Genomic DNA, 20710 nt, shown 5'->3' on the forward strand with positions numbered 1-20710 from the left:
GGAACTGCGGTCGAAATCAACGCTTACAGTGATTAAGTGGCCGCGGAGAGAACAACCTGGTAGCGTTGCTGTCGTGGCGTTGGTCTACTGGGTTGGATCCAAACTTGCGGTTGAAAACGGGTCCCCAGTAAGGGCCCCCGGCAGGCGGAGACCCTACTGTTAGCAATCTTCTGGTGCAGCTGATAGGGCCTGCAGGGTAGTGATACCTTTGCCTTAAGAAGGTCAGATCTTGTGGCACGTAGGCATCAGTTCTCGATGTCTGCAAAACAGTTGGGCGCGGGTGGGGTCGACTCTGCCGCTTTCCGAGGACAGAAGGAGTGGTGAGGACCACTCGACAAACTGGCTAAGCGTCAGCATGCTATCGTGATGGCCTCTCCGAAGCGAGTCATAGATGTTCGTTGCTGCAGGCTACTTGTGCACTCTCAATAATACAATAATAACCAAACTTGTTCCACAACAGAATGTAATATTGAAATGTTATTTAAGGGCTGCATACCAATTGCTTGGTCATAACAAAATAAGATTGTCCAACAAAACATGTTATGGAAACGTAATGCCTTGATAATTCAATAATAACAAAACAAAATATAAAAACAGGTTTTGTGATTTCGTAGTTATTAATTTGATATTCCCCTCTGCTCGGGACGCTGGTAACCTTGAGGGTGCGATATGCACTAGCCTCTCTCTGAAGCAATTCTTTCTTGGTGGTTCCGGAGAGACGAAGGGTTTGCGACCATAGGAATGTGGTTTTGTGGGTCGGGAGTGTAATCCTGTCTTCTACTTTGTCTGTAGAAGGTGGTCCCCAATCCCGCACTTCCTGGACCTCTCTGTTCAGGAGTCTGTTGACCATATTATCCCCCCATAGCATAGAGAAGAAAAAAGATGCAAATCTGAGCTACGCCAATGATTTTAACACTAATTCTGCTAATTTCATAACAGCACTGCGTCTTAAGATTTTCACTTTAGGGTTTGAACAAGGGTTTGAATGATCCCTTCTAAAATGTCATGTCCAGTGCTTAAGATGCCAAGCCAAAGTGCCATTTAACTTTCCCAGAATTGTGCAAAACCATTATGCAACATTCCTCTAGCAAATTCACAAACGCTTCGTCAATCGCAATTTTCATACACTCAATTTGATGCTAAGAATTTGTCGAAGAAAAAGCTCGTTTCTCTTCGTGATTACTTTTCGAAAATGCTTCGTTAGTGTATTATTCCAGATGAGAAAGCAACACTGAGTAGTCTATTTAACACAAACTGAGGAATGTCTTTGACTCAATCCAACCAAGCTTGATTAAGCACACAATCTACCCCACAATACATTTCATGACAGTAAACACGAAAAAAAATCCGCACCTCGACAATCTAGTGTTCCACCACTTTTGGAATACTCAGCACCCTAAGTCACGTTCCGCGTTCTGAGACCAGAAGCATTGGATTTTCGCATGCAGAGTACCGTAGCTGCGGCTGCCATAATCCAATCCCTCGAACAGATACAAACCAAGCGCCACACGGACACGGACGTAATGAACCGGCAAATGTATCGTTCGGGCTCCACAGTAAAATGTCGTCAAAAAGTCGTTTTTACCCACTTCTGCCGTTCTGACTGTAGGTAGGTTGGTAGATAGAGTTTTGTAGGTGGATTCTCTTCTGGCATGGTTGAAGGAACTACACTATCTCTTGCTTCACGCTTTTACCATTCGTAATGTTGAAGCAAGTCGCGAAGACGACGACGATGATGGCGACCGTGAGCAATGAGCCAGAAGCCAACTCGTAATTTTAATCGCCTGGTTTTGCTCTTCTTCAGCGTCGTCAGCCAGCAGCTGAGTACACGGAGGAGGGCGCGATACAAAACTCACGATCCATCTCTGAAGTATCAACATTGCTGCACTACACGAAGTAGTTTGCTGCTAGATTATAAATGTTACCGCGAGAACATGTCCCCCTTGTTAAACGAATGAAATGCCACGGCTGACGAGGGAAAAGATGCTAAATGCTATCCACATTAAATTCGCGTATCAAAACAAATAAAACTGTTTATTTGTGCTCGTCTGCTTCCAACTATAGCATGGTGTAAATAAATTCTTCAAACAGACAATTATTATCACTTTGGTCTCGTTTAATAAACAAGAAACTTTCGTGGGGAATCGCCATAATAGTCTGAGATAAATTCGAAAACCCTTTCTTACACCCCGAAAAACAAAGAAATGTATTTCTAGCTTTTACTTCATGCACAGACGAACGAATCGTTCAATTCAAATTGGCAATAAAAGTCAGACCAAAGTTGATTTACCGAGCATCTGTACATACCGGCCAATCTGCTGTGCAGAACAATGTAACGCGAGACCATGGTAGAAGCCAGTAGGACCAGAATAGGTAGTTCCCACAACAGAGCTTCCACCTGATACAGTTGCCAATAAATCCAATCTTGTGGCGATAGGGCCCCATGTTGCACAGGGGAGAAATGCAGCACCGCACGAAACAAAACAAACGATTGAAAAACCTACGACTCACCTAATCCACTTTATTTTACAACAAATAAGCACCGGCATTTGAAAAATTTATGAGCTATCGATCGATCCACGGAGGATTCTTTCTTTATTCTAGTGCATTATAGAAGGTGGGGAGTTGTGGAATGTGAAACCGTTATTAGCTGGCGAAGAGGAAAATAATTGAAACTGAAATGAATTGTTGCAACATTGATTACAAATCGGAAATTGTTGCATCTAGATGTGCAACTGAAAAAAAATCCAAATTACTACTCTTTTTCTTCTTCATGGTGGAACTTTACTATGTATGAATACTACTCGAAGTAAGAGGGAGTGAGGAAAGTAATGAAAGATATGCAAGCGAGCGATAAGAGAAATTGAAATTAACAAAGGGCTATTGTGGAACAACACAATCACAACGACGATCTTCTTGCCTAACGTCCTGGTGTTGAACGGCTAGATAATAGTAGTTAGAAAACAAGTATAAAAAAGGACAAAACCTTATTTACCCCAAATCTCCAGGAATTTGAAGTAAGCAGGGTTTTTAGGGAATGCACTGAAGCAGGCTCGGGAAAAACATGCCAAGAGCAATCCCTGAAAAAATGTCTGTGAAATCGTTGAAAAATCTCTGGAGGAATCCTTGCCAGAAACCCAAGAGAATTTTTTAAAGAAATCCCTGTAAAAATTCCTGAAGGAATCTTTGGGAGACACACGGAAGCAACCCCTGAAAGAAAAATTACGAAAAGAGCTCTGAAAAAATTTCCTGCAAGAAATTGGGAGGAATTCTTTTGGGAATACCGGAAGGGACCCCTAAAAGAATCCCTAGAGAAATTCTTAGAGTAATCCTTTTATTAATATTTGAGGAGATACTAGACAGCATTCTAAGTGGCATACTGAAATGAATTCCTAGAAAAATGCTGGAATGAATCACTTCCCATTTCTCGGGAAAAATAGCGAGAAGAAACCTTTTAGGAATCTTTGAAGAAATCCAGTGGAGCCTCGTAGCCGTGGGGTTAGGGTCACCAAGCTTATAATCGCACCATGCTATGGGGTGAGGGTTCGATTTCCGCTTCGGGCGTTGAAACTTTTCGTGAGAATAGTTTCTTCCCCGTTTCCACTGGTGCATGCTCCGTTGTCCGTTGTCTAATGATAAGTTTAAAACAGTCTGTACAGCCGAAAGCTGAAGACGTTGTCCGTGTCTTTTTTTTTTGTTCAAAGGATCACCTACCAATTGTGATTGTAGTATAACAGCAGCATCTAGCGAGAAAATATCTAACTAGAAGTCATTTGAATAGAAGATTCCCATCCATATGGACAACCCCTCACGAAGACACCAACTCAAAAAAGCAAGTTAATAACAACGAAATCACATAACCTGTTTATAATCGACTGAAATTTTTGATTGTTATGGAGTTTTTCGGCTTTCAAAAAAAAAAAACCGTGGCTGAAAGCCGAAAAACTCCATAACTACCTGTTTATAAAGTGTTCAAGCACAACCATAAAAAGTTCTGAAATCAAAGCCACATCATTCGAGATTTACGTTGTTTTCCGTTGTTCATTAGTTCTTCTTCTTATTCTTTTTGTCATACATCTTAACTGGGATAGAGTTGGCTTCTCGGTTGAGAGTTTTATGTGTAAGGCACATGACCACATTCAAGAATTATGACCTGTTTTTTTTTGTTTCATTTTTGTATTCAGTTACGCAGAAAATTTCTGAATGAATCCCTCGAAGATTTCCAAAATAATCTTCTTTTTCCGTTTTTTTTCTTCAAGTTTCAATTGAAAGTTCTGGAGTAATTCTTGGATAAATTCCTGGTGAAACCTCCAAATGAACTACAGGCGCAATCCTCGTAAAAATTCTAAGAAAATTTATGTGAGAAATTATTAAAATTCTTGGAAAATCATCTGAAATATCCTGGAGAATCCTTCGGAAGAACTCCTGAAGAAATCATCCAAAGTATGAAAAAAAAGAACTATTAAGACAAATTTCTGGACAAGATCATAGGAAATTCTTAAGAAATCCTTGGAGTAATTCTAAGCAGCATTCTGAAGGCATATCTAGAGGAATCTTCAACCAAAAAGACGTAGAAGATTCCGTGGAAGAACACATGAAGATATTTTTGGGTAATTTATGGAGAAATTTATGACGGAATCGTTAAAAATGTATAAAAAAAATCTGACAACGAATGCTGGAAAATATCGATTTTTTTTCTTTTTGTAAAATGTCATCAGAGAAATTTCATGAGAAAATATGAAATTCATGACAAAATCCTCAAAAAAATCAATAAAGGAATTTTAGGAAAAATCTTGTAAAAATTCTGGTGAATTCTTTTAGGAATCATCAAAAGAAGTACTAGAGAAAATCTTGTAAAGTTCTTAGGAATCCTGCCAGAACTTTCGAAGTGTTTCTTGATTCCAGGGAAAAAATCCGTGGGAGATTTAAAATTAGCTTTCCTGAAAAAAGCAATAATCTATGAAATATTTTCAATATCCTAAACATGTTCTGTGAGACTTCATATATCTGTCGAACATTCTCAAAAATCAAAGAAAAACATAAACGAAAATCTTTAACTGCAGTTAATCCCACAGATATATCTCCCCTCTCTCTTTCCTTTCCGGGATTCTTATAGAGATGTTTCCTAGGATTTCTTCAGGGATCTCTTCATGCAGGGCTTCTGTCAAGAATTTCGTGAAAAACTTTTCCTGGAATTACTTCAGTGACTCCTCCCGGGATTCCTATAAAGATTCTTTCCGGAAATTCTTCCAGTATCCTCCCGGAATTCCTTAAGAAATTCTTCTCGGAATTCCTCCATTTATTCCAACCAGAATTTCTTCACAAATTTCTCCTGAGTTTTCTTCTGGATTTTTTCACAAGTCATTTTCGAGAATGCATCAGGGATTCCTCCAGGATTTTTTCTGAATTTTCTCCGAGGATTGCTCCAGGGATTACTTCCGGGCTTTCATCAGGATTTTTTCCCCGGAATTGAAGCATCTAGCTATTTCTTCATTGATTTTTTTCTAGGTTTTCTTCGAAGCTTCATCTAGCAATTCATTGCAGGATTCTTTCAAAGATTCCTTCATTACTCTTAGGATTCCTTCACTGAGTCATCCAAGAATTTTTCTTTGTTTCGCCAGGTGTCCTTTGAAGAGTCATCCAGAAATTCTTTCAAGGATTCCTTCATTGATTTCTTTTGCGGATTTCTTAAGGGATTTCCTCCCGAGTTTGATTTAGGGATTCCTCTGAAGATTTATTCAGGATTATTTTTTGGGATTGCTTCAACGATGTCTTCCACAATTGCATTGATTCTTTCTGGATTTCTCTTATCGATTTCTACAGGGATTCATCCCGAGACTCTCTCAGTGAATCTTTCCCAGACTCTCCTAATAATTTCTGCAGGAATCCCTTCTGAATTTCTCCAAGAATTCTTCTCGGGAATCCTTCCCATAGTAACCCTGGAATACCTTACGGGATTATTTGAGGCATTTCTCCAGAATTCTCTCAGGAATCACTCTTGAGATTTTTTAAAGGATCACTCCAGATGGATTGCACCCGAGGTTCCCTCAGGATTTATTTTGCGAGATTTCTCCATTTTTTGTTAAATCACGTTGCGATAAAACCATGTGTGGCACAAAACTTCCCTAAAGCATTATCTCGAATTTTAGAAAATATTTAGTCGAACTTTTTTAGACAAAAAAAACAGAGTAAAACATCAAAAAGTCATAAAATGGTTCAATCATAATTAATGTTGATGTAAAAGTTTAGGTGAAAATAAATAGTGTTCTATTCAATAAGATCAAATAAGGCTAATTCTGGAGCTCGATTTGAATAGGTCGTATGTGCTTTTGTCGATATGAAATTCGATCAGTTTATTTTAGTTATTGTAGAAATATGGAAGATATTTTGAAGACTTTTAATGATGAAACGGAAAGCCTGTTTTGTGAGGATTCTGCTGTATGTGTCAACTTTGTTCAATTTCAACGGTTTTCGCTATAATAAGCGAATCCAACTGATCGAATTTTTAATCGACAAAAGCACATACGACCTATTCAAATCGAGCTCCAGAATTGTAAGATCACGCCATGATGTAGGCATACCCCTATGAACGGATTGTACATTCCGCAAAAAATACACCGATCGATAGAAAATGGAAAGAAAACAGAACAATACATTAGTGGTCGGTTACCTGAAACCTTTATAAGTCTTGGAATTCATGCGATGACAGGCAACGGAAGCCCTTCAATTAACCCTCTTCGTGCATTAGGGTCATTATGATCCCTAAACGTGCACTAGGTTAGCGAGGTGCGCGTAAGCTAATGCACGAAGAATGTTAATAGCTGTGAAAGTGCTCGAAGAGCACTAAGTTGAAGAGAGGTGGGCCAAGTTCCAGTGGGAACGTAGAGCCACATAGAAAAAGAAGAATGTCATATGCCACATATTCAACTTGATGTAACATAGGGTATCGGGATGCTTCGTTGGCATAGTCCCCTCGTTCGGCCTATCTCAAATCTAGCCAAAAACTCAAAGAAACACGCATAACTGGATATCGGAAAAGCTATGCGGCAAACAACTGTAACATTTCGTTTCAATTTGAGCACTTTGGAGCATTAAAATTGAATGAAAATGTCACTTTGTTTAGCTTTTGTAGACGCCATGATTCTTCGGCTTAGTGGGTAGTCTATACACATGATCATAAATGGCATGATTCTGGAACATTTCGAACTTACTTTTCAATAACACAACATTTGATGCGACGGTCAAAGACTCTATTTTGAACTTGTATATTTGTTTTCAACGAATAATAAATATTTTACAAATTGAATGTGGGCTGAATATTGAGGACATTTTTTTCACTATGTACCCAAATCTTGGCCCATCAGTAAAGTGAGGTCAACAACACCGATAAAGTGACGTAAACAACATTGCTTGCGTTAGAAGCAGAAAGAACGAACAGGAAGAAAGATTTTGTGTACGGTGACTGTAAAAATATAACAGAATAATAGGGTTGAATTGTTTTCGTTAATAAATTAAGAAAGAACTTTAGTTTAAGTAATTTATTTACAGTTTTTTTAAAATTTGACTCCAAAAATGTAATTTACAAGTAAGATTGGTGAACAAACAGAGATAATACTTCAGCAGAAATATTGAAAAAATTAGATAATAAGTGGTTCTAGTGCACGGAAAGCAATAGGCCAACGTTGTATCCACTAATAGGCCAATTTTTGTACCATAGACCAACGTTGCATACCATCGCATCGAATCTTTTCAACTTAATTAAGTAAATTCTTCAATATTTACGTTAGTTTACTTCCAATTGGTAAAACATGCATTGTCTAGAGTGTGTAATAGGGTCAACATATTATTTCTAGTGGTATTGATTCATGAGTTATGGTCAAAATTGTCAAGGCGGCATGCAAATTAGGCCAAGGAATGGTACATATACCCTATTTTGATAATTTCCCAAAATACAAAAACTGTCGTTTGTCTTGAGTAGGATGAAAGTAGGAGCACTGTGCTTAAAATTATACCGGTTATCCTAATTGCATCAAGCTACAGTGCCCCAGTACCACGCACTATTGACATCGTGTATCATACACCGCTGAACTGCCAACCGTAAATTTAACGAATGAATACCGTCATAAATAACGCGAGCAAAATGAAATGGATCCTCCGCCTTAAAAAGTGCTTCTGGTGAGTAAACCGGCTTTTGGCGGATCATCGTCCTCGCCATAGAAAAAAATATTCAGAAGATAATAATAATAGTGCCCCGGTGGCATGAACTTGGTGCCAACAATATTTTTTTTTCCGGTGACCTACTTTCGAGATGTTGTTGATCATCATTAAATAATTTTTCGCACCGAACCAACAATAAAACAAACAACTTGACATGGCGGAATACAAGCAGTGAAATCTGTCAGCGTCGCAGCACATCTTTGCACGATGCGTAAACTATTCCTCAAAGATGCCGAAAACCGATATGTTCCGTGTGTGTCAAATAGCAAAGGAGCAAACGATATAGGTACCTTCTAGAATGTAGACATGTTTTTGTGTCTGGCTGTCTAGTCTATAGCGAAGATTAGGCTTAGAAATTCCTTCGAGACGAATTGGCAACACATGTGAGAGAAGTCTAGATATGCGATCCGTTTTCGTTTTAAGATATATCATACCAGCATATCACTCATCTGCAACAGGTACTTACATATACTCACGTTAGAAGGATAAAGTAGATGATGAAACTTTAGGCGAAACAGGTCCCAAAATGCTCATAGATAACAAAACGTACTAATAATGTATCATAATACCAAAGCTGTTTTCTGACAGTGTAAATATTTACTCCATGCAATAAATTGTTGGTGCACAGGAGAAACTACCATGCATCTCCTGCTCTTTAACTTACTGTTTCGACGAGAACTGCTTTTAAAACAATTCGATATTTTTTTTATCAATTTGATTTCAAAAATGGCTTATCCAAAAATGTCTACAGCAATTTTGGCAAATAGATTCATGAGTTCGCAGAATGTCCTGCAAGATATCTGCCATTTTTATCCAGACAAATCTACTAAAAATTCTTTGAAATATAAACTAGCATTTCTTCATGACGTCAACCTAAAGTGATCATCTTTGATCTCAGACTGAAAGAAAGACCGCTCCGAATTCGACCATAATTCCCCAGGTTTATTTTCTTTTATTGAACTGTTGCTGGGAGAATGCAGATTGGTGGTGGTTCTTGTATTCTCTAGAAGTTAACTGGTGTTCATCGTGTGTGATGGCGTTATTTGGAGTCAGTTTGGCAGTTACCCTCGGGAGATTAGTTTGAACCATATCAACCTCCGCTATCAATACAATTTGCTTATCATACGTTCTTCTATAGGAGGAGATTCCTCCATAATTCCATCTTGGGAGGCCTTTAGGGATTCCTCCATAAACTACTTTAAAAGTTTTCTCCAGAAATCTATCTAACGACTCCTCCACTATTCCTTTCAAGAATTTCTTCTGCAATTCCATGGGAGATTCCTTTAGAATATCTCCATCTGTAGATGTCTTCAAAACTTTCAAAACTTTCTTATAGCTTTTCCGAAATTTTTATAAGGATTCCTCTAGAAATTTCTCCTGGATATTCTTCCAGAAGCCGCAAAACGGATTCTATCTTAAATTCCATATGGAGATTGCTTCTGGAGTATTTTTAACACTCCTAAAATGTTAGGCTACGAGTGCGTAGTGAATGTTTAGTGAGCCTGTCTGGGTCATATTTGTCCCCAACATAGGGCTACGGATGTCTCCAGGTACTGCATCTGCATCCAGGAATGTCATCTGTACGGTATGAAGCGGTTCCGATTTTATCACCCTCCTTTTCAAAAATTTTCGGCCATCTGCACCACCATAAGTAACAGACTGAAAGTAAGTAAGTAAAATGTTGTTGCCATTGTACAAAATCTGTAAGAGTTTTTATTATTGTTAACGCTGCAAAGCACTCCTTCAACATCCATCATGAAGACAAGGAAGGGGGGGGGGGGGGGGATTTATCCTCAAAACAGGAAAATAATGAAAAATTAATGTTAGACATTTCTTCCCGAATACATACACATCTGTGGATTTCCTCATAAAAGTATTCAGGGGTTTTCTGTAGATTTTTCTCTTAGAAGGAAATCTAAAAAGATACCCGGAAATAACTCTTGGCGGAAATCCAAATGAAGTTTTTCTACTAATCTCAGTAAAAATCCGGAAGAAACTCTAATGACGATTCTGGCGGGCATCCGGCAGCAGCCCATACATAATTGAGGGGGTTAGAAGCAACTGGATGTAATTGACAAAACCCACTTTAGAGTAAATGAGGTTTAAAGTTTTTCACTATTTTTTCATCCCATTCAAAATATATGGAGTTTCAAAAACGGTACAATTTTCTACGATTTATTGTAATTTTTCTAATCATCGTATTAAATATCTTTAAAAGTTCCTGAAAGCTTGAAATGTGAAGAATTTTTTGATATGATCAGCTTAAAATCAGCAACATGATCACTTACACCCCTTTGCATCTGGGCCCCTCAACTCTTAGATTCAATCCCAGAGAAAATCTTGCAGGAATCTCAATAAAAATTTCAGGATAAACTCCTTGAAAAACCGCAGGAACATTTTCTGGAAAAATACCAGAAAACTCCGGGTGGATTTTCAGAAAAACTTGTAAAACTTGTAAGTTTCCATAAAGGAACTTCAAAATAAACTCTTGGAGCAGTTCCAAAAGGAGTTCTGAAGGATTCCTGGAAAGATATGTTGGATGACTCCCATAAACTCTTGTGGGATTTTCAAAACTAAATCCTGAAGATTTTCCAGAAGAAACTCCAGGAAAGCTCTTAAAAGGAACTTTTGGGAGTTTTCCTGAAGAAATTTCAAGAAGATTTTTAGAAGGGCAACTGGAAGGATTCTCAAAAAGAAATCCTGGTGGAAAACTAAAAGAGACTCTTAGAAAATCAATCGAAAGAACTCCTGGAGGCTTTTCAGGAGAGAATCTCATTTAAACATCTGGGAGAAATACAAATGATGATTTGGAGGGAATCCAGCAGAAACCTGTGTATAATTTCCAGATGGAATCCCAAAAGTCATTCCTGAAGGTGTAATAAGACATTACATAGGAAAATTTTATAAAATTATCTAAAGGAACCAAAGAAAAAACCCTTACAGGAATCAAAAGAGGAATTCCTGGAGGTATTCACGTGGAATTCCCGTTAAAAGTAACTACTGGAGGAAGTAATTGATTGATTGATTTGTCTTTATTAAAGCCCGAAGAAAGTAAAAAAAAAACATGTGGAAGAAATCTAGAAATAATTATTAAGGAATCTCAAAATATCCCACAAAACAAGAGGTTATCAATATACACCAGATTCTTTTTAGCATGGGTCAGTTTTTTTTGCTATAACTCAATTTTCAGCAAATTCACAATAAAATTTGTGCACAGTTAGATACGTACGCTACTATCCGTGTACCAAAAATCAAGTCAATAGCTTCAAAAGTGACGGAGTTATAGCAAAAAAAACAAGTGTAATAAAAAGAAACGAAAGACAACCAAGAAGAAGCGTACGAAATTTCGTATTGTGGTATCAGGTCACTAGTCCAAAGCACGTTAGGTCGAATGGGTCAGTAGGCCGAAAACCTGATTTTCAATTATGGAATCATGTTTTTTGACCTTCTAAAAGATTTGTTGACTGTCAATGTCAACTGCATGAAGAACTAGAGCACAGTCATATAAGCAACAAACAGATTTGCTTGTGTAGTACACAAATAAGTGAGCAGTTGATATTCACGGTCCATGGACCTTCACGGTCCCAAAATCTGCGCTTTTTGGGTTTCAAAGAATGAACAATTGTGTTATATTGTTCATGATATGGACAGCGAATACATTAACTAACTGGGTAACAAGGCAATTGTTCATCGACTCAGGGTGTCAAAGATTTTTCAGCAGGTCTCAGGAGGTTTCTGGGGGTCTCAGAGGCTTTCAGAATCTCTACAGAAGATTCATGGGGCTCGATGAGATTTCAGGAGTTTTGGGAGTATTTGCGGGACGTTTTTAAAGCGTTTCAGTGGATTTCAGGATGTTTCATAGGCGTTTCAGGGGGTTTTCATGGGATTTTCAGACGTGTTTCAGCAAACCTCAAAATATTCAGAGGATTTCAAAGGTGCTTCAGGAGTTTCTGTTTTTTTGCGTCTGATGTGGTTTCTACAAGGAGCGAAGGTTTTCAGGGGTTTTCAAGGGTTTTTAAGAGCGTTTCAAATCATTACATGGCATTACAGTAGATTTTCAAGGCGTTTCAGGAGTCTCAGGGAGTTTTCATGGGTGTTTCAGATGTGTTTCAGAAGGTCTGTAGTGTTTAAGCTTTTTTTTAGTTCTTAGAACCTTTCGTTGCAGCGTTGCAGAGGGAAGAAATGTTTTAAAGGCGTTTTAGGATGTTTCAAGCGCAGTTCCAGGGGTTTTCAGAGACATTTTAGAGAGTCTCAAAAGGTTTCAGAAGGTTTCATGGGGATTTCCCGAGATCTTAGAGTTGTTTAGGAATGTTATAGAGGGTCTCGAAAGACTTCAAGAAGCTTCAAGGGATTTTAGAAAGATTTAAACGGTTTTATACGTGTTTTAAAAGCGTTTTAAGGCGTGCCAGGTGGCTGCAGATGGTTTCAAAAGCATTTCAGGGCTATCAGAGGGTTTTTAAAGATATCTCAGGGGGTCTCTGGTGGTTTCAGGGACGTTTCAAGTAATCTCAAGGGGTTTTTATGGGCTTATTAGATGTATTTCAGGAAGCCTGAAGGGGAATTCAGGGGGTTTCAGATGTGCTTCAAGAGTTTCTTGTGGTCTTAGGGAATTTTAGAGGCGTTTCAGTCAGTCTCAAAGTGGTGTCAGGGGTATCAAGAGGCTTGTAGAGTCTTCAGCGAGATTTCAGAGAGTTTCAGGAGCGTTTTAGGGGCGTTTAAAAGCGTTTCGGGGGATTCTGCTGGGGTGGATGTAAGAGGTTACAGAGGTCTCAAGTGGTTTTATGGTTGTTTCAGGTATGTTTCAGCACATCTCGATTCTGAGAGACTCTGATGTATTCTGAAACGCCCCTTAAGCTTTTTAAGACTTCCCTGAAATGCCTTTGAATCTCTTAAAATATTCCAGAACTCCCCTGTGCAACCCAAGCCCCTTAACCCTTTGAAGTCGGGGTTTTTCCAAGCACTGTTATAGAGTTTTTCCTACGTGCAGAATATTTTTTCTAGATATCCTAGGTCATCCAAACTGTTCTCGAGTATAGATCCTAAAGTCTACGGGTGTAACGGTAACTTTTTCATCATACAAAGCTACGATTAGTAATCTATCATATCCAGTGAGTCATCTGAAAGTTCAATAGATAGTTTCAGGTCAGTCGGGATATCCTAGGTCATCCTTGATCCTCAAGCCTACGTGTGTAACGGTAACTGTTTTTTACTATACGATGTGTAATCTAGTAAAGTACGATGTGTAATCTATCATTTCCAGTAAATCTTCTAAATGTTCAATTGACATCATCAGATCAGCTGGTTATTATGATGCAGTGAATCAAAATTCAACCATCGCGTAACAATAATGACAATGTCGCAACCTGTATTTGTTGCGACAAACAAACCCATGCGACATAAGTTTGTCCCAACTTGAAAATAATGGGATTAACATCGTACACCACGAATTTAGAGATTTTTAAGCCTTGCATTGCGATTTTCGAACGATAACTTCGAGTCGGTAAACACTGCAACTCTGGTGAAGCTCTATCATCAAACAGTTTTGACTTTGGGTTAGCAATAATTGATTATTCACGAGTTGAAAAGTACGCAACAAATTCAGCTTCCGTTTTGTCTGCAACAAAAAATTTCGAGATCATGTCATTATCTGTTACCAGTAGGGATAAAGAGTAATCGTCGCACCTTCTTTGTTGCTTGTTTTGTGCCTCTTTTGTCTGACAATTCTCTTCACTGTTATGATGTTTAAGGACAGACTTGTTAGAATCCCAAAATGGCCGACACAATGGCCGACTTCAGCACCTACTCACGATTTCGAGCGCACAAATTTATTCGTAAATAAAACCAGTGCACCTGATCTTTTTATTTGTAGCTAATTACAAGTAAGCAAGAACAGAATAATGAAATGCACTGTTGTTTGAAGCTTGCTTCTTGAGATTTGTGCATCTGAAGTTCTAATGCACTGTTGAAACGGGGTTTAAAGACATTTGTCCTTAAAATCTAGCAGAGTTAGTATGTAGAGCTATGTTGTATAATCTATTATACTTTACTGAAGCTCTCAGAATACAATCAAAATCAGAGACTATGACATAGCTTCGGGATATTCGGAACAGTACACACTGCTTTACAATATTTTACATGGAGTCTACAGCCAGGTACAGAACAAATGCCTGTGTGTCTTTGAAGAGTATTAGTAAACATGGTTCATTATGTATCATTACACAGGCATTTGTTCTGTACCTGGCTGTAGACTCCATGTAAAATATTGTAAAGCAGTGTGTACTGTTCCGAATATCCCGAAGCTATGTCATAGTCTCTGATTTTGATTGTATTCTGAGAGCTTCAGTAAAGTATAATAGATTATACAACATAGCTCTACATACTAACTCTGCTAGATTTTAAGGACAAATGTCTTTAAACCCCGTTTCAACAGTGCATTAGAACTTCAGATGCACAAATCTCAAGAAGCAAGCTTCAAACAACAGTGCATTTCATTATTCTGTTCTTGCTTACTTGTAATTAGCTACAAATAAAAAGATCAGGTGCGCTGGTTTTGTTTACGAATAAATTTGTGCGCTCGAAATCGTGAGTAGGTGCTGAAGTCGGCCATTGTGTCGGCCATTTTGGGATTCTAACAAGTCTGTCCTTAAACATCATAACAGTGAAGAGAATTGTCAGACAAAAGAGGCACAAAACAAGCAACAAAGAAGGTGCGACGATTACTCTTTATCCCTACTGGTAACAGATAATGACATGATCTCGAAATTTTTTGTTGCAGACAAAACGGAAGCTGAAAAGTTGTGTACTCCATGAAAGTTTGGATGACCTTAATTATCACAAAACTATCATGGAATGACCCTTGAGAGTAAGGAGTTTCATGTATCCTATTTGGTTGTGTAACGTTACTCTCTAAAAAGAAATCCCCGATGATTGTTTTTTCTTTTCAACTATGCTCCATAATAGTTGGGAAGACCCGGAATATCCCAAAAATATATAACAACGCTTATTGTTCCTCGAACTACTTTGCTAAATACAGTGGATTATGTAACACTACTTAACATAGTGGCAAAAGTGGAGACCTTTTGGACACGAATGCCAACATATCTGGTAAAGTGTCTTTAACCCTAAAAGGGATACCTTCATGGCCTCAGTTTCGTCACCTCGCTGAGTGTGTTCCATCAAAGACGAGCTCTGAAAGGCGTCTGGTATCCCTTTTAGGGTTTATAAAATATAATAATAATAATAATAATAATAATAATAATAATAATAATAATAATAATAATAATAATAATAATAATAATAATAATTGAAGACCTGAACCTATGGTCTACGCAGTAGTTTGGTTAATCTAGAATAACTCAAAACTATCTTAGGATGACTCATGAAAGGCCAGGGGAATTACAGATTACAGTTGGAAGTGTAGTGTTGCAGTTCATTGTGAGAATAGCTACTGTTAGTGCAAGAGCTGAACTTCAGGACAGTTTGGACGACCCTTAACGTCCCAAAGGTTCATAATAATATATAGAAGAGTTGAGTTTGGTTCAGTAACCGCGGTTCAATATGCAACGTTACTCAGTATAGCAGATATGGCTACTGTTATGAGTGTAGGCCTGAAGTTCTGAACTACAAGGTAATTTGGCTGATCTGGAATATCCTCATAGTGTCTATAAAAGACATTGAAGATTTCAAGGGCTTCACGGATTCCAGTAGATTATGCAATGTCATTGTTTATGGCGAAAACACATAAAATTACCGCACTTTACCTCAGGACAGTTTGGAACACCTAGAACATCCCAGAATACAAAACACCATTTTATATTCTTGACGAACGTTAAGGACAAGGTTTTTGGAGTACATAGCTCAAAATTTCTAGAGCACCGTTTTTTAGAACCGTTGAACGGATTTGGATGAAAATTCATCACGCTAATTGTTCAGTGGTTGTCAATAGCGTGATGCATTTTAATCCAAATCCGTTCAACGGTTTTAAAAAACGGTGCTCTAGAAATATTGAACAACGTACTCCAAATACCTTGTCCCTAAATGAATACATATGAATGTAACCCATATCCAAATTCAGCTTTCACAACAACTGGTATGTCAATTATTTCGTTTCTCCAAACTTCATAGCGTTCAGGTGCTCTAGCAAGTTGACTAAGTCTCAAATACAAATATGTCCATTTATCCTCAAAAAAAAAAAAGGATTCAACTTGCAAAACTTTGCCGAAGACAGTTTTCTGTTTTACTTAATATGTGAATTGGTACAGCATGTTGGGGTCTGTATGTGACCCCTCCGGCTCCAAAGGATTAAATCTCTTTGTAACCGTTTAGAACGCCGCTGAAACCCTCCTAAAATGTCCCTGAAATATATATCCCCGCCCCCTTAGGGTCTTCTGAAACTCCTAGAACCCCCTTTGGCCTCATCTCAAACCCAGTTCTGACGAACTTAGTTACCACTTTTAATGTCCTGTTTTAATATATAAACTTTTTTGATTTATGAAAACGCCCCCCCCCTTCTATTGTGAATTGGGAAGTACATGAAAGAAATTTTAGAATAAACAAATAAATTAAAGCATAAATATATCTTGGCAAATAGGTAGAATCACTGCAGAAGCTCAAGTAATTCAGCCTTTGAGACTATGCATCAAAGGCGTTTAGAGCTTTCTAAATGCATAAAAATAAAACTAATCAAGAATCAAATCTCCGAGTTTACACCAGCCAATCTACACAGCTAATCGCGTTCGGTAATTTTTACCGAAATCTCAACTGCTGAGCGTTCGGTAATGGTTTTTTACCGAAATTCTGTAAAAAATTACAAAATTTCGGTAAAATGTTATCGTTTATCTGTCAAACTTCAACGAAGTTCGGTAAATGTTGCCAGCTTACCGATTTTTTTGGTAAATATAACTTAACGGTTGAGATTTCGGAAAATTTTACCGAAGTCGGTGATTTTATCCAAGTGTGTAGCTGGAGTTAATCTCCCCAGAAAATTGGCTCGATAGTTTACCTCCATTCAACCGACGAACGGTACGGTACATGTACTCAACTCGCCAAAGTGAAATTGCTGCACCCCGTCGTACACATGAGTCAAAATTGACATTCTGCCAGAGCTAAGTAGAAATGAAGGAGCTGCTGCTGAGCGGCACCAGTACTCACTCGTTTTATTTTTAAAGGACACATTTCTCGATATTAGCTCCCGATTGCTTCGCATCAGCGCAAGAGGAATTTTGCAATGGGAATGTATTTTGCTACTTTCCCACCATGACTACTGCTATAATATTCGATTGATCGGAATTCTATTTTGGAATGTCAACTTTTGGTGACGTGTGGTTTTGACTGTTTGCAGGTTGGGTTTCCATAAATAATTAGGCTAGTTAACGTCGGTATACTCAAACGAAAAATTTAAACATTCAAATAACAAAAATTATGCTTTTTACTGATTAAGATATTTATAATAATCTAGGTTTTTAAACAAACTTGGTTTTCAGCTTGACATATCAGAGAAATTTGTGTCCATAATGCTACAACTACACCGGTGTTTTACAGGGTATCTAACCACAACGAGATGGTGAAGGTCTGTAGTGCTAATGAGTTCTGGAGAAACCGGGGCGGGGTAAAACAGATCTTCTGGAAAAAAGGGACGAACGAAAAGCGTATCAAACAGGCAGAGAAAGAGGGGGTGGGTTGTGAAAGAACAAGGAGAAAGGGGTGAGGGGGGAATCGTTTGCCACAAGTAACCTTCGTTATCCGTCTTGAGGTGTGCTGGAGAGAAAAAGATGTGCGTCCGAAAGTGATACTCGTCCGCACCGGCTCCACCGTAGCTTTCCCGTGCCTTCCGCTGGTGTCGGTTGCTCATCTTGCTCTTGGATCCTCCGCCACCAGATCTTCCACCGCCCTCACGGATGTTCTTCCGGAACATCAAATTCATCTTGCTGGGCACTGTATGGTTGGTTTCTTCAATGAAAGAAGTTTGATATCTTCTCAAAACACTTATTCTTCACGCGAAAATTTCCCTATATTGTCACACGGTTTCACTCAAACCGAAACGCACTCTCCACATCGAATCGAGCGTAAATCCGCGAATTCCGAAAAATATGTATAAATATCCCTCCCAAATAACGCGCCCAGTCGACAAACCGTCCGAACCGTGGGAGTTGCAGGAATAAATCGCGCCGCGCCGCCGACCGGTTACAATCGCAGTTCAAGTGAGACTGAAAATCTCCCATCGAACACCGTCCATCCGAGTGCCAATGAAACAGGAAAAATTTTCGCTTGGACATTTTTTGGTTTGGTCAGCCGGTTTCAAGATTTCACAGGTTTCACAGCTCGATGATCTTGCCACCGGCTTCGTTGTCGTCGTCGCGACCACACCTCCTATAGCTTTTATACCTTACAGGCAATGGGCGAAGATTGTTGTGCGAGAAAATTGGTATCCAATAAGGGTTGGGAGTATTGATCATATTACTTGCTTTATGCTGTTCAAAAATGCATTGAGATGAAAAGAATCTCGGACTCAGATATTGCGTTTAAAAAATCGATCAAGCATTTTAATGTTGAAGAATGCTATTGGCCATATTATATATCCAATAGGGTGCCAATGGAATGTATGGGAAAAATTTGACCATCGAATTTCAAAAACGGGTAGTGCTCAAAAGTTTCGTCTCCTCAAAAAAAGTCCCCATGCAAAATTTCAGCTCAATCGGACTTCGCTAAGGGGTGGCCCAAAGCGGTCAAAGTTTGGCTGTTTTGAAACACGAAAAATATCCCAAGGTAGGGATACATGAAAATTTCGAAATCGAAAATTTTTTTTTTAATGCCAAATGCCTTAAAAGTGCATGAAACGTCGAGATCTGGTGTTATCTCAAAAAAATTTTTTTGGAAAAAAATTGACTTTTTGGACTTAGAAAATTTTTGAGTTGGGGGAGTGAAAAGAATTTGAAATGGAGGATTTGAATTTAGTTGCTGAAATATTCATAGCAATAGTACTGGAAAATGTCTTATATCATCGATGGCAACTGCTAGCATATTATATATCATATATCGTTAGGGTGGTTCACTTATTTTGCATTAGGGTGGTCCTTTTTGTAGAAAAAATTAAAAAATAAGATAATAGTATTAAAAATCTCTTATATAACTGTAAGTCATTTTCAATATTGAATATATATAATATTTCATTGAGGTGGCTCATTTTTTTTAAATTAGGGTGGTTCTTTGAGTTGTAAATTAAGAACAAAAAAATATTTCCAGAAAATTTACCTGTCATATTTTTGTATAGTTTAAAACTATGATCCTTTATTGGCATGTAACACTTTGTTAAGATATTCCTAGACCAACATGTGGAAAAGGCGTAACAACCATTGCGAATTTCTGCTTCTTATGTCCCTGGATTCTTTTACCAGTAACAGATAGAGCTGACTCTCCTCTATCTGTTAATGGGAAAAGTTTGCATAAAATATTGAGATACGCCCATGATGGACGAGAAAAGTAAGCGTTTGCAATGGTTGTTAGGCAACACAAATGTTGGTCCAGATCTTTATTATGGTTTAAAATAAGGAATAATAAACTGATTTTAAACGTATCCAAATTATGACAGCTTGATAGGCGATGATGATGAGCAACAAAAGTTTTTTGTTTTTCTTTTCTAAAAAGATTCTTGGCCTTGGGCTGCTTCATTTCCGAAAACACAGTTACGTTACTGGGGAAAGAACAACAGTAGGTTGTTTTCTATCTATCTAAACAAAATATACTTTAGCTACAAGATTACCATATAGCATACCGAAGTGGTGAGTGAACCTAAACTCTAACGTGATGGGACGAACAAAAACATACAATAATTTAACGTTGGAATTAAACACACGATGACAAAAGAAAGACCTCTATGATCACTGCTTTCCATAATACGAGATAGATGGGAAAAAATATTTATTCACTAAAAATGTTCCTTTACCGACACACTTTTGCGTACCTAAGCCAGCTCAACAAAAGTTAGCACAATTTATCGTATTCATTGTAAAAATATATTGAAAAACTGGTTTCTGTCTTCGTGTGCTGCAATTTCAGTAAACTATGACCTTAATTTGATAAAATCAACTCGAATGTTGATGTTTTTCGGATAACCAACCGAAATGGTATGTTTGACATACGTAATGTCTGAAGTTCATAGGCACAAACATGTTTGATAGGATCGCTCAAAATCTACAGGGCTGTTGACGAAGAAGTTGCCGAAGCAGTACATAAAGGGTTCTTGAAACATCTGCAGTTTTTGGATAGTAATCGCAATATCTTTTCAACCATATTGTGATATCATATAATCCAAAAAATGTGTCTGGTAAATCCATAATCGAATCAAACAACATTTCTAAACTTGAACTGCACTCATTTGTACAAGGCAGTCAGCACACAAAAGAATTATTACACAGCGAAACATTTTGTTGTCTCAGAAGCGAACTTATATGTCTCTGACAGTTTCTGGGTCGCTGAATCCGAATCGGGCTCAGAT

The 20710-nt window shown here is 38.1% G+C and overlaps 1 protein-coding gene across 1 annotated transcript in view; it reads right to left on the minus strand.

Annotated features, from left to right (window-relative positions):
* LOC109421914 (uncharacterized) overlaps positions 1-18780 on the minus strand; it is a 159726-nt gene extending 140946 nt beyond the window's left edge. The window contains exon 1 of the mRNA XM_029865146.2: positions 17950-18780. Coding sequence (XP_029721006.2) covers positions 17950-18139 — 190 coding nt within the window. The 5' untranslated portion in view covers positions 18140-18780. The remainder of the gene's footprint in view (positions 1-17949) is intronic.
* Between the last annotated feature and the right edge of the window lie 1930 nt (positions 18781-20710).

The sequence above is a fragment of the Aedes albopictus genome, chromosome 3 (genome assembly GCF_035046485.1).
Source record: "Aedes albopictus strain Foshan chromosome 3, AalbF5, whole genome shotgun sequence".
Classification (NCBI taxonomy): domain Eukaryota; kingdom Metazoa; phylum Arthropoda; class Insecta; order Diptera; family Culicidae; genus Aedes; species Aedes albopictus.